The following is a 15,742-nucleotide window of genomic DNA, read 5'->3' on the forward strand; positions in this document are numbered from 1 at the left end:
TCATTACATCCAGTTAGTTGGAAAGAGTTTCCTCTGTTTGATCTCCAGTATTAGATTTCAGTGATATTTCCTTTTTTCCCCCAGAAAGGCTCAGTTAGCAAATACATGTGAATCTGACACCAATAAAGCTTTCTCACAAGAATAATACGCTGACGTTGAGCAGGGTGCTTTCTGCCAGACTGCCATCTGAAACATAGACATTACGGCTGGGAAAGCCACAAATGTATGTTGCGTTAAGTGATGGTGTTTTATTTTTAACCATGGAGTGCACGCTGCATCCTGTCCCTGCCAAATCTACATGTTCTGACATGGGCACATGAGAGATCCTGCATCCTGTTTTCCAATGACTAACAAAGAGCGCTCGGGAGATTTCCCCCCTGTCCTGTAAGACCATAACCACATCCTCACTTCAGAGACGCTCCAGGATTTATTGCATGTGGGACAATAAATCACGTTTACTGTTAATGTTTACAAGTTGACGCGTGAAAATTCAAAAGTCTTGCTAGCACATGGTGTGGGGTTGTTAAGTAACAGCAGCAGCAGCAGCAGAGCTTCAGCTAGATGGAAGAAAGATGTGGAGGTAATTCGATGGAGCTGTGTAAATAAATCATCCTCTTCTGTTTAGTTGTTAGAGTCAAAGCCAAAGAGTCATGGTGGGAGATCGTTTGCCACGGATTATTCATTCAATGAAGCCATACAAAAGCATAAGATATAATAGGATCCATATCTCTAATGCAGTGCCTTGCAAAAGTATGCGTAACCTTTGAACTTTTCAACACTTTGACATGCTACAACTTCAAAGCTGCCTGTAATTGAGAAGTGGAAGGAAAATAATACATAGTTTTTAACCCCATAAGTCAGTGCTTTGTAGGACAACATTTTGTTGCAGTTCCGACTGTAAATCTTTTGGGTTATGTGTCTTCTACTAAAGTTCATACGCTGTCACTTAGACTGGTTAGAAATGTCAATATGTATCAATTTTCAATTTTTGCCTAAATATAAGTCTGGACTTTGACTGGGCCATTCTAAAACACGAATATTCTTTAATCTAAACCAAAAGTCTGTAACCTGTGGCTCCAGAGCCACAAGTGGTCCTTTGGACTTTCCAAAATGGCTAAAAATTATTTAGAAGTTTTTAAAATATAGATAAAAAAAAACAAATACAGGTCTTTTTTTTTCATGAAACAATTGCATTGAATTTCCACAACAAATTGACACCACATTTACTTTTAGATCTATTTTCTTGTCATTATGTTGGCAATGACGGTATATACGTTTATTTATTTATTTATATATCTTCTGCCAATTAACATCCCATAGAAGAAGAAAATGTGTCCATCCTATTTTTTGCAAAAGTGTTTTTTTTTTCTTTATTTATTTTGAAACAATCCAACAGAAAACACAGTGCAGACCTCTGACCTAAGCCATTTTGTTGTAGTTCTGGTTGTGTGTGTAGGTTTTATTTTTTGTCTTGCTGAAATATAAGTTCCTTTCTTAGTCTCAAGTCTTTTGTACTGAATTCTTGCTAAAGTAAGTCATAACATGATTCTGCCACTTCCATGTCTCACGTTGGGGAAACATACAAGTGGCAGCTAAGTCATTTAACGGCCAGATTTATGGTAAATAACTAATATTTTCTGTCTTCCTCGTCTCTGGAGCTGTAATTTTAGGTGGGCAGTCATGTCTTGGAACGCTTACAGCTCTGACATGCCCTTTCCATTTTTAGATGATGGATTCAGGAAAGCTCTGTTAGATGTTCAAAGCTTGGTATTTTGTTTGATAACCTCACCTGCTTTAATCTTCTCCTCAACTTTATCCTTGACCTGTCTGCTGTGCTCCCTGGCTTGTGATGTGGTTTGTTCACTAATGTACTCAAATAAACCTCTGAGGCCTTCACAGAGCAAAAATATTTATAGTAAGATTAAGTTACACACAGGTGGAATCTATTAGCTAATTAGGTGACTTGCAAAGGAAATTGGCAGATGTGAGGATAAGAATAAAATCCCCTCTTCAGACTTATGTATATTTGGAAAAATAATTGTTAATCATGTGCAAATTCAAACATTTTATTCATAAATATGCACAATAACATAAAACTTTGGGGATAAAGCACAGTGAGTTTATTTTGGGATCATTGTTGATTCACATGTGATGTAATCCAGATAATCATTGATTTTCCTTCTTTACCCTTTTGGCCTGCAGCCTTTGGCCTGTGAGGCACCAGCCAGTGACAAGGAAGCCTAAAATCAGGGTGATTAATTCAATTTCACAACCAATAATTGTGAAAATTAAATTGCAACTAATATACAATATGCTAAATTACTCTTAGCATGTTGCACATCAACCACATGATTTTCGTAGCCATCAACAACCTTCTGGTATAATTTTGGCTGCATTTTTGACCATTGTCCTTGGTAGGATTGATAGCTAAATTAAATTGTCTTGTTTCCTGGTACAGAAATGACTTTCAAGCACAGTCCTCACATTTACAAGACATTTGAGATTAAGGCCATGCCAAAATCATTCATACTTGCCTGCTTTATCCACTAAATCACAAGTTTTAATGTGTTTGTGTTCATGGTCCTGTTGGAAAGGGCTTTTGTTGAAGTTTCAAACTTATAGCCATTAATTTTATGTGAAGTTAATAAATTTGTCTCCTCACTTGTTGAATGCTCCAGCGCAATGTCACCAAAATAGACCCACAGCATGATTTTAACACCATCACCACCATGCTTCACAGTTAATACGATATTAATACTGAACATTGTAACCAATGTGTCTTCTATTAGAGGGCAGCTGGGTGGTAGTAACTGTGTGTGTCAGCAGAACAAAACCCCAAACAGATTTAAAACTCATTTATAGAAATGGCCTTCCCAATTTCTGACTTCAAGCCCATTGATGGCACACAAAAAAAATAAGGGTCCACCAAAGTCAAATGAGCTTTACCATTCCTTCTACAAAGAGTAGTGAAATCTCCAGACAAAATTATGCCAGAAGCTTGTTGATGCTTACAAAATCTCTGCATCAATGACATCCAACTGATGATGAGTGTATATAATCTTCTGGGTTTCGTTGTTCTTATTGTGACGTAATCCAATCCTTTGGTAATCTGTATTTAAAAGGTCTGTGTTTGGTGCCGTTTTACTTTTTGAAGCCAGATGGGAGCAGTAATGAATTGGAGGAAGGAGTGTTAATTTAGCCACTGTCAGTTTTCGTTTAGTATAATTGGTTTGCAAGTTCAGTCAGTTCATCCAGATGCTGACTCTCTGGTGCTTGCGTGGTCGAAACATCATCTTTTTGTTTGTACACATATGATACTACTTCTCTGAAATACTGCACACAAGTGGACTGTTGTATTGAATTTTTGGTGCTTTCTGTTATTCATTCATTTCTTATAAACATTAAAGCAGGAAACACATGTTCCAACAGTGTTTCCATGTCTCTGTTTTCAGCTCATCGAAGTAATGAAAAAATTGAATTAAGGTTTGTTTTGTATTTAATTTAACGCAACTTTCACTGGGACTGTTGCGAAATAATTACCAGCTCCACAACATCATCACTGGCACTGTGCATATGCTTCAAATGCATTCTGAAAAATCTGTATTTCAATGATAAATGCATGTATTTATTTCCTCACATGAGGGGAGGGGCGTTGGCATTCAGATCCCCTGTTGGGATCTTATACGATGTTGCATCCTGTGGGTACTCTGACCCAAGACTCACCCCATGAAGGCTCTGACCCTGCACTCGCTGAGGAATGTGACCTCAATGAAGGTTGTCTTGTGTTAGAGAGATTTTAGATCGTTAAGCTTCTGCTGCTGCTGTCTATCAAACCGTGTGAGACACTGCTTTCTTGTTTGCTAACTGAAGATGACAGTAGTTTGTGGAGCCGGTTACTTCGTGGGGGACGGTGGTTGGTTTTTGTCTGTAGGTTCAGCAGAACATCATCACCCAGTGTCTGGCAAAAACACCTATATGCATAGACATCTGTGTAATAGATGCAAGTGCATCTCAATAAATTTGAATATTATTGAAATGTGTATGTATTTTTATTTAATAATTTAAAAGAAATACTCACATAGAACAATGTACTTTTTAGTGTAACTTTTGAAAATTCCTAGAAATCAAAAGGGATTTTCTGAGGAACTTTGTTCTAGTCAATGTGGCTTAAACATAAGATCTCAGTTTTTTTAATACTATGACCAATTTCTGATTTAACTAATTTTTTTCTAATTTTTGTCGTAAAAATAAATTACAAGTGATAGAAAATATTTTCTAAAAGCAGCGTTTTTTTTCAGCCATTCCTTCTTTGAGTTGTATGACAGAATAATAGGCCCAGACTATGAGAATTTTCACTTAATTACAAGAGTATGGTCATAATATTAAAAGAATAATGGCACAATTTTAGTAGAAGTCCTAAAATTATGAGAAAAAAAGTATTTTCAATAAGAAAAAAGCACAACCTGATGTGACCAGTTCAGTCTGTGGTTTTCTTCAAAATAGTCGTTTACTCAAAAAAAGTCTACTGATAATTTGATAGTGATGTGTTAAAAGATGAAGTATCACTTCACTAGATGCTCAACATTCCTCATAGTAATTATTTTTTTTTTTTTTGTAGGTGTTCTTAAAAAAATACTATTTTCTTGTTCTAACATTGCAACTATATTCTTGTAAAATTATGACATTCTTCTTGTAGTTAAGAAAAAAATAAAAATTGTAGTCTGGCCCTAACACTCCATCATGTAGTTGACATAAATTCAAAGTCCAAATAAATAGAAGATGTAAAGCACAGTTGTCAAACAAGATGGCGGCCTTGGCGTGCTGATGTCACTCTGAACTATAGAAACCCAAGAAGTTTTCAAAAAGTCAGTTTTCAAATAGTAAGAATTTGATTAATCTCAAGGCTGAAGTTAGTCTACCACACTTTTACCTTCCACTCAACTTTCCATTAATATGCTTTGGGATCAATGTGAGGGCCGTTAAACATTTTGGTATGAAAAGTCTTTTTTGTTGTTCTTTTGTAATCAAATTTTTGAAGAAAGTTACCTCTGGGTTAATACAAGTTTTCACTCAGTTTGTAAGGAAAGTATTTTTCCCTATTTTATATAATTGCTGCAATAAATCAACTTTTTAAATATATTCTGTTGTCGAGATGCACATTAGTGTCTTTAGATTTAGAGGATTTTGATTTAGTTAGATTAACTTGATATGTTTGATGTGCTAGGGTGAATATTTTTTAGTTAAATTCTTTGTGAAATTTAAGGTAAAAATGACTCTCTGGCTAATCAGTTTGACATTTGTTGTAAAAATGAAAGGTACAGGAACATTATCTTCCAGCCTTTTCTTTTTGGAATGCACCTCTCATCCACATTGTTTCCTCTCAAGGCTTTTTTATGTAACCTTCCGCTTTCGTCAAGTCGTCTGCCTTCTAACAGTATGATGTAATGCATGGAAATGACAAAAGGGAGCCTTGTACAGTCAGTCTCAATTTATTCATGAAATATTTCTTCTGATTTAACATTCACACTCCCTCCCCTTTTCAGCAGAGCTGCATGTCTAGAGCAATTTGTTAAAATGTATGTTTTAATGACAAACCTGTGAATTTCCTAATTCTGTTTGCCTTCAAAAGCAATGAGAAGCACAGAAAGCTGAGTAATAATTAAAATAAAGACAGAGCAGAAAGACATCTTCCCATTGTCTAACAAGAAAGAAGTTGGGGATGACATTGTTGTACATCCAGAAATTCTTCTTCATGTCTGTATTGTGACAGCTGCACTGTGTTTTGCTGTCTTATAAAGCTTAATCTCTTTATTCTGCTGCTTTTTCTGAGAATATACATAGCAGACAATAACAAAGCCATTGTCTATGACAGGTATCTGCGTGAAATGTGGGAAGGGTGTGTACGGGGCCAGCCAGGCATGCCAGGCCATGGGGAACCTCTACCACACCAACTGCTTCACCTGCTGCTCATGTGGTGAGTAACACGCCGACCTGTATCATAGCTAAAGTTTTTTGCAATTATTTTATTGACGCTTTAATGGACTTTAAAACTACAGTGTCTGCAAATAAATGAAGAAAATGGGTAAGAGTTACTGAATCCAAAATGTTCAGATTCAGTATTCGTCATACCTGCGGGGGTTCCAGCTCCATCCCTACAAACTCTGTTTTGTGTTTACAAATGGAGCTAGCGTCACACTTTTCTGCCTTCTCTGCGGACAATTTTCATCCAAGAGTTATTAATTATTCACTGGTCTTTTTACGATAGTGATTTATTCACTATAGTAATGAAGAACTGTAGAAAGGTACATAATTTCACACCGCGGGAGACATTCTGTGAACTAGTTGAACAAAAATATTAACAATATGTGACTGTATTTCTGCATAAAGCACAGCAACAAACTTCTGCCCAATCAGACAGCTCCGTCAAAATAGTTCGAGTTGGGCAGGCGGATAACGCTCTGCGAACAAAATGAAGCAATTTTCGCCAAGTGTTTGCGCAAATGAGAGACGAATTTGGAACCTCAGAGGAAGCATGTCAGCCAAAAGAGACAAAAACAACTTTTCATTTTGTTAAAACATCAAAAATACTGACGTGGGTACAATGACATCATCATTAGTTTTGGTGTCGGTTAATTTTTGATTCATCGCTGAGATTTTCTACAGGATATAAAATGTTATGTATCACCCTGATATATGAAATGCTTTACAAATATGCTCCACAGAAGCCGCAGAAAAAGTGGCTCCACAAAAGGCATTTAGGAACCAGAAATAACTTTATTTGAAATAACACTGTAGACTGAACATTTATATTTAACTAGTTTAAATCAGTTATTTTAACAAAATTAAGGAATATTAATAGCAAATTGTAATCAAATAATAAAAACAGTATTTTTTTCCAGAGGGTGAGCAATCTGCAGTGTCTTGTAGAAAAAGAAGTGGCTGACTTTGTATTCAAGTCACTGCAGGGGCTTTCTGTTGTCATTGCTTGTCAACATCAAGTTTGAAATTTTTTATTCTATTGACAGTGAGAGAGACACGGGTCTTTCAGATGTGATGTTGGATTGGATTCACTGCTCTGTGACAGTTTGAAAGGAAGCACGAGTAACACATTTTTGCATAAAATCTAGGAATTTTTGTCTTCTATACTATATATTATAATATCCTTTAATGAATCCAGAGAAATCAGTTACTGCGTCCATACATGCAAAAATAAAGTTAAAGATGAGCCATTAGGCTTTTTATAAGTGCAAAGTTAAAAATGAAGCGAAATAAGCAGCATTTTTGTCTCTTCTAAGCAAATTCCAAGGTAAAGTCTCAGTAGAGTTTAAGAAACTATTGTTTACTTTTGTCCCGGTAGAACGTGTGTGTCTATTAACCTGATAGTGAATACTAATCCTGATAGCATTTAAAGGTGGTGAGATAAACTTATGTCCTCATTCAGCCATATTTCTTACCTTTCCAGTTGTTTTTAACTTTATTTTGCAAACTAAATGACTTTCAAATATAAGAGGTCTATTCTCTTGTTTTTCCCATTTTGAAGAGGGCACTGTGTCACATCATATTTGTACTCCAGAGGAAAAAGTTGGAGAAAATAATTACTAATTAATAGTTTCTAGACAAACACATTAACTTAAATAACTAAAGCTTAAATTGTAAAACTTAGTGGTGGGACTCAATAAAAATTGAATTGCATGGTCTCCAGTAAATGTGGAGGGCAGTGTAATTTGTTCAGCCTTGAAGGATGAACAACAGCAATAAGTTTTATTTCTAAGCAATATAGTAATCACTTTTTTCTTTCCTACTTCAGCAACGAAACCCTAAGTCACATTTCACACTCCTGCTTTCTTCCAATCTGGATGCATAAAGTTGTTTGGGGCGTTATGAAATGTAAAACACTGAAAAGCAGAAGTGTTGAGTAACTGATCTTCTATATATATCACAAGAATGGGGAAGTTGGCCAAATGCAGCAGAAAAAACATCACCCCCTTCCACTTTTTTTGCTTGTTTTTTTTTTTAATAAAACATAATGCTGCTTGTGTTGCTTAATAAATCATAAGCTGGTTTCACAGTTTACATCAAAACTATCTCATACCTAAGAAATGTTCCTCTATAATGCAGCAATGACAAAGTACAGTAAGGGTTGTGTTTGTCATTTCTTTTTCTTTTTTTTTTTGGACCCCCCTCTCACCCAACTCTGGACCACCTCTCCTGTTTCCCGTGGAAACAAGAGGAAGATGGTTAGAGTGAGCCTTTCAGCTTGGATCCATTCTTATGTGCAGCATGTATACTGATCCTTCACCTCGACCCCTTGGGCTCTGGAAGATCTGCTATAATTTACATGTAACCAGAGCCACATAGTTTCCGATTTATTGTGTGTCGAATGAAAGAGGGGCCAGATGCCGAGTGTCTAGTTGCTGAGGTTGCGAGGTATTCTGTGGAAAACAAGCCTCAGGTCCGGTTGGAAGCTGTTTTAATCAGCCTTATGATACTTTTACAGTTTGCTTAGGGGTCATCTTTCAATGATTGAACAAAGAAATCGTGTCATTAGGTCTTTGAACCTGATCTAGACTGAAAGTGTTAACTGTGTTAGACTTATCTGGATTTAAACAGAAAACAGAAACCTGAGAGGTTTATCAGAGGAATCATTTCCACGATTCATCAGCAAGTCATTTTCGGAGATTCAAGTCGCTTAGCAGGCTAACCCACCTCTCAGGATAGTTTATTTCTAACGTAAACGACATAATCTATCAGTTGACCTCTTGTAAATGGGAATGTTTTCTTTTTATGCAGTGTTTTGCAGGCCTCTGAGAAGTTTAGTTTCAAAGTGCCTGCAGTTGTCATAACACACTCCAGTGATTTATGAGGAGCTGCGTTCTCATGTCTTCAGTTAGTTTTTCGGTTTCTTTTTTTTTTGTGCAGAAGTCCTTTTGGAGTCTGGAACTCCACAGTGAGGCCGAGTTTGCTGAGACATTGCTCGCTGGTAGCCTTGGGCTTTGTTTAACCATGCATAATTGAGCCCTCCTCTTGGCTTACTCCCATGGTTGCACCCTTTTTTCATGAGATGGCCAAGAATGCAACCCTCCCCACCACCACTTCAGCCAGCCATCCCTGGAGGACCTCAATCACACACACACACACACACACACACACACACACATACGCGCACATCCCGTCACAAAGTGTACCAGGCCTGCTTATCAGAGAGGGCAGGCCTGCTATGGACTCACTTTAAACGGCACACGCATGCCAAAATGATTGTGTACTTGCTCTGCCACATGTACAAAAGAGGAAGTTGTTTTGGGTCTGTTGAACACTGATTTCTGTATTTCACGCATTGCAGTAAATATGTTGCTTGGGGCTGGTCATTTTGTCTTGGAGTTGCATACTTTTATCTGAAGTCCCAGAGCGATAGTTTACCTTTTTAGAAGTTTAGTTGTGTGAATAGTTACATGTAGTCAGTACAAGGGTTATAATAGTTTTATTTTAAAATTTGTATTATAGTTTAGCTTTATTTCATTCTGACTTTTTGTTTGTCTAATTCAGTTAGTTTTAATTAATTTTTAGAGTGTGTTTGCTAGTTTTTCTTAGTTCTAAGTTAAATATTGCTTAGTTTTTCTTTGGCATAGTAGTAGCTTTAGTTTTTAACTGCAGAATGGTCAAAGTATTGTATTGTGATTATGTATACATCGATTGCCCAAGAGAAAATACCATTTTCAAAAGATTTATTCAATTCAGCATAATTTAGCATAAGTGTCACCACCAGGAATATGGAGGACTGTAATTTGACGTAAATTGCTTGTGTGGGAAAAAAATAATAATTTCACATCAGTTCTACTGGCTAATAAATAGATTCATAATCACGAAAACAAAAGATGTCACAGCTGTAATTTCAGTATGTTTTAACTAGTTTTATAAATTCACAATATAGTTCCAGTTAGTTTAAAATTTCCCCCATTAATTATGATTGTATTTATTTCAGTTAACAAAAATGCTTTCTCAATTTTATTTCATTATTTCTTTAGTTTTAGTTAATTAAAACAACCTTGGTCAGTACCTTACCTGCTTCATCAAAGCAATTCAGTTTAGAAAATCTAAATTTCTATTGGAAAAATTGAGCTAGAAGGAGGAAGAGTGTGGCACAAAGACATGATGGGGAAGGAGTCTGGGTAGTCAGGGAAGTATGAGACTCACAAAAGTATTGACATCTCTTGAACTTTTCCACATTTTCATAAGAAGATGAAATACTTTAGTGGTGCACGACAAATCGGTTCATAGTGGAAAACTGGCAGTAACCTTTTACTGTTCGCCATGCGGAGAACACAGAAACATGTGGCATCAGAGGGGCTTACATGCAAAATGTCAAATTTATCAGTAAACAAACAGTTCACACCAACCCCTTCTGTGAAGTGTTGAAACATGGTGGTGGCAGCATCATACTGCGGAGATGTTTTTGTTTTTTCTACATCTGCTCAGAGCTGATAGGAAGATGGATGGAGCAAAAGGATTTTTAGGAAAAAAATCTGTTAGAAGTTGCAAAAGACATAAAACTTGACCACCCAGCAGGATGATGACACACATGTTGCTCACTCGCTCCACTTCTTCTCGTTAGCCAGTTAGCATCACCTGGACAGCTCGTAGTTACTCATTTCTGTGTTAGAGTGAGGAGGACTAGGGTGTCGAACTGTAGCTGACGCCAGTCAGATTAAATCTGAGAAGTGGAAGATTGATTTGTTTTAAAACTCATCCCGCATATTTACATCCTGAAGCAATAACTTACTCTCAGTTACGATTTTAAATATATATGCTATTCGAAAAGTCTGTTGCCTGCTGGAAACGAGTAGAAGTTCTCATTAGCAGAGAGAACGGTCTGTGAGCTGTGGCTAACGAGCCGGGAGAAGTGGTGTGTTTTTGACACCCTCTATGTAACCTTTCTGGTTTGTTTGGGCTTGTGGGTAAAATAATAACCCGAAGACTGGGAAGTGTGAGAAATGCCATATATATGAGGAAGGATTTGTAATACAAACAATGTTTGCTCCCTCTAGTTTAAGCCAAAGTGGTAAATTTAAATAAATCATTTATATGTTTTAGATCTTTAGCCTCATTAACATCTTTCTTTAGTCTCAAGTTGATTCAGTTCAGTAAGGTATGCAAAATAAATTTTAAATATGTTTTGTAGAAGCAGCAGCCCAGATCAGTTGAAAATAGGTAAACTAGAGCCTTTGGTAAAATATTGACTTCAAAGCAAAAGATTATCTGTTTTCAAACCCCTAATGCAGAGAGGTGGAAAGTGAAGAAGCTCTCATTAATCCTCTTCCTCTCCTCAGCCCCTTTGGTGCATTAGAAAAAGCAACAACTGGAACTTCCTCTGCAAAATTTGGAGTTTGTATGACATTATCAAGGCTCATATGCGTTTTGCAGTTTCAAATTTAAATCCATATGCTCAAAAGGAGTCACAGCAGCTAGTAATCGGTATTTAATTATTGAAAAGCGCATTCACTTTTGCAACTCAAATCATCTAACACATTCTAATGGCACAAAAGCTGATGTTTTTCAATCCTCTATTTGTGTTAATTATTAAGATTTTCACCTTACAGCTGCTGAAAAAATAACTTTTGATATCAGAATATTCTATTTTGTCGGCTTCCCTCCATTCCACAGCATTGTGAATTTGGAGAGCACTTGAGTACCGTGAACTCATTGTCAACCATTACCCCTCAGGAGCCTGAACCGCTATCACAAAGCAGGATGAATCCATGTTTTCAGGGGATTGTTTTACACCAAATCTGAGCCTAAAACATCTAAATGTCACAGCTAAAATTGAAGACTCATTCGATAAGGTTTTACAAATCTGTTACCCTCCAATTTTGGTGAAGCTGTGTGAACTGCACCTTAGTTAGGAGTGGGCAACATGGAGTTAGAACTTTATTGCAATATTTTGTGGTACTTTTGTGATAATGATGAAAATTATTTTTAAAAAACCCCACTATTCATAAACACCGGTCTCTAAAAACAGGCTTCTTCATGACGCCACTTATTTAAAGAAGTGTGATTTATATCACTAAGCTGCATGCAGAAATTGCATTTAATCATATTTTCAAATGTACTGATATTTATTGATGCTCTTGTGGAACAGACAATGGTGAAAATATTTTTTTAAAGCTTTTTTGATAATACTGTCAGTTTTGTTTCTTATTTAGCATAATTAATTGAAATTTAACAAGGCAACAATAAACCAAAATTATTATCATAAGAGGTTTTTCACGATAAACAATAAACAATAAACAATACGATAAGTGCCCAAGCCTAATCTCAGTTTCCTGTTTCTAGCAGTCTGAAGAAACGTTGAAGGGCGCCTGCTGCCCTTCAACGTTTAACGTGTTGAGCTTTTGTCATCTTGAACCAGTCTTCCCATTTTCCTCTTGCCTCTAATAAACAGGCTGACAAGTCTAAATTAGTAGGTCAGTGTGCAAGTTACCCAGATAGTGTAAAAAAATACCATCAGCTGAAAACTGGTAGCTAAAAAAGGAATGTGTCTAGATGCAACAAACAGTGGAGGAATGTCACAGGTAGATTTATCCGTGTCCAGTGTTATGTGATGATATTTTTGTAAATGATTTCAGTAATACAATTAATTCTTAACAGTTGCTTTTGTTAAAGTTGCAACTCTAACATTACCTAACATTGTGAAACATTCCAGCAGCGGTTGTTAAATCAAGGCACAGTGAGGAACAGCAAGCCGATACAAAATGCTGGCTGGAGGTATTTGGTGCCTTTTGGTTTGTGAATGCACTGCAGAAAGCAGATAGTGAGTGCACTGCAAAAAATACAAAATGTTTCCAAGTATTTTTGGTCCAGTTTCTAGTGCAAATATATTGGCATGCTTAAAATAAGACAAAACTAACTTACTAGTAACTTTTCAAAAAGAAACAGGAGCTTGTGTTAAGTCCTTGATATTGATGCAAAATAATCTGCCAGTGGAACAAGACATTTTAACTTCTATTATGGTAAGAATGTTAACTTATAATATTTGAAAAATGTCTTGTTCCACTGGCAGATTATTCACTTAACAAGTACATTTTCATCAATATCAAGAAATTACTGACTTAAATCAAGCTCCTATTTCTTGCTGAAAAGTTCTTGTATGTTAGCTTTATCGTATTTAAAGTGTACTAAAATAATGGGACTAGAAACTAAACCAAATAACCCAGATTTGTGTTTTTGCAGTGTGTAAAATGTGTGAAGAAAATTGACCTAAAAGCATTATTTCCTCAGTTGAGATAGGAAGCAATCAGAAAGACTGCACTATCATAAATATGTTGATGTAAAGCTTTTAGATAAATGAAAACATTTGTTAGATTTGTTTCACTTGTATCAAGTGACTTGAGCTGTGTCAGTATGAATGCAGGCTTCCGTACTCTGCATCTGAATGCTCAGAGCCTCTAATGTATTTTCTTGCTAATCAACGTGATTTCACAGTCAGAAGTATGATTGCACGTTTTCAGCTGTTAACTGCTCAGAGTCGCTGCATCTACAATGTCAGATATTTCAGTTAATAAAATAGAAAATGTAGCTTTCCTCTAAAAAAACAAAACTACCCTGCAACAAATTCCTCCTCAGACGAAAAACATCCATCTCATGTTGAAGCACATCACCAGGCATATGACGTCGAGGAAGTTGACAAATGCTGCATGTTGGAATGCGACTTGAAATTTCCAACATCTGAATCAGCGTTTTCGGTTCTGTTTAGTCAGAAATCCAGAGAAATACAAGCTAACAATACAACATTTCAATTACAATGTTGCTCCACCTGACAGTAACCCAATCAAAGAACGAGGAGTGTCTGGAGTATTGAGAATGAATTGCTATTAAATCATCAATGGTTTTCCGTACCATTTCTGTTTCTGGTTTAGATTCTCATTCTAGTGTAAGTATGTAGTGTGTGTTTCAGTTTTATTCTGTCATGTTGCTTAGCTCCCTTGTTATTAATTTGTGTGGTTATTAGTCAGCCTCACCTCATTTTCCCTGCTGGGGTTCTTGCCTAACTGTGCTATATTTTCCTGATTAGTCACACCTGGGTCTCCTGTCACTTTTTATTCACATTTCCAGTAGCTTAAGAGCCAGTGAGTTCTCTTACCTCCTCCTGCTTCTCCCATTGTCTTTTTGGTCTGTTTTCTCTGCCAAACCAGTTTCCTTCACTGATGAGTTCTTGTTGTTCCTTCGGTTCCTGCTGTTTTCTCAAACATTTAAGTTTATGGATATTAAAATCAATTCAACTAAGACCTTTCCCTTGTCCTGCCTGCACTAGTCTGTCTAAAATGCCATAAAGGACATAATTAGGATTTTTTAAATGATTGAATGTGGTCAATGTGTATCATAAATACCACAAATTATACAAGGTTAGACTTCAGGTGTTGCTCTTTCACATTCTGAATAAACCACAGACATGTCTCAACATAGTTCAGAGACTAGTTTTCTTTCAAACAATATTAATTCAATTCAAGTTTATTTCTCCAAGGAGAGAGTAGTAAACAATGTTACATGTTAAAAACAAAACAAGCATTATTTTGTGCATAGGTTTGCTAGTCATAGGGTAATTTACAAACCCAAGTAGACCTAAAGCGAATTTTGACATTTTTGTTTACATTTTGTTAGTATCACATTATTTACCTAAAACTGTTTCAGTGCTGCTAGAAAACCATCTTGCAAATTTATGAATCTCACCTGTAGATTCATAAAATGTTCAGACTTGAATTCAATAAAAAGGAAAATAAAACCTGACTCCAGAATATAAGGGTAGAAAGTCCATACCTGGAGAAAAGAACAAAAAAACGGACTGCGTGTAGACACTGTCAGCTGCAGAATCTGCACCTGAGGACGTTTTAGACAAATAATACCTCCACCATGATGACACATCAGTTCACTTTTATACTATGAAAACTGATATCCATGGCAACAGCAAAATGAGTGCATTAGCAGAATGAGGCCTGATTTCTGAATGATCCAATATTTCATGCAACCAGCATCAAGAAGAGCGCATGTTGGTATTCAGGACTGAACAAGCACACTGTAATCTCAGTGTGAGGACGCCTGACAAGAGGAGATAGCGTTTCATATATTTATGTCACCGTCGAATATAGCAGGTGATCTTAGGTAACTATGGGAAGTTCGAATGTTAACCAGCCACTCACAGGATTCTTGCACCATCTGGAAAAGTCTGAAGTTTCTTCCAGGTTTGGATTAATACAGAAAATGAATGGAGGTGTATTTGTATTTGTATTTCCACACTTTGTAGCCTGTTCCATCCGTCTGTCCATATAGAAACTGGTTTTACTAATTAAACCTAAAGTAAGTAAATTTTTAACACAAGCACCATTTCAATTTGGACGTTTAATCCAGAAGTAAAACCAGTTGCATTAAGCGGTAAGAGGGGCTTAGTTCTTAAATCAAGCTCCCAGAAGACTCCAAATAAATTGTAAATTCTAAACAGAGCTGATAGTTTTAGTATCCCCTGCAACACTGAGGATGTTCAACCTCTCTGCTGCGCTGTCTAGTGACAAAAGGCCACAGGGATGGGGGGAGAAGAAGGCACGGAGCCCTCCACCCCTCCTTTTTCTCCGTTATTCTCAGTTAGGGAAGCGGGCAGGGAGCGGGTGCTGGAGAGGTGCAGGGGGGGGATGAATGGGACCAGCTAGTGACCTCAGACAGAAAGAATGTCCCCGTTTGCTCACTCGGCCCGCTCCCC

At 36.7% G+C, this 15,742-nt stretch overlaps 1 protein-coding gene across 1 annotated transcript in view; it reads left to right on the forward strand.

Moving 5' to 3' along the window:
- The window catches only part of wtip (WT1 interacting protein), a 30,006-nt gene that overhangs the window by 5,134 nt on the left and 9,130 nt on the right, over positions 1–15,742 (forward strand). Inside the window, exon 2 of the mRNA XM_028014478.1 lies at positions 5,873–5,974. Coding sequence (XP_027870279.1) covers positions 5,873–5,974 — 102 coding nt within the window. The remainder of the gene's footprint in view (positions 1–5,872; positions 5,975–15,742) is intronic.

Source organism: Xiphophorus couchianus, chromosome 4 (assembly GCF_001444195.1).
Source record: "Xiphophorus couchianus chromosome 4, X_couchianus-1.0, whole genome shotgun sequence".
In the NCBI taxonomy this organism is placed as follows: domain Eukaryota; kingdom Metazoa; phylum Chordata; class Actinopteri; order Cyprinodontiformes; family Poeciliidae; genus Xiphophorus; species Xiphophorus couchianus.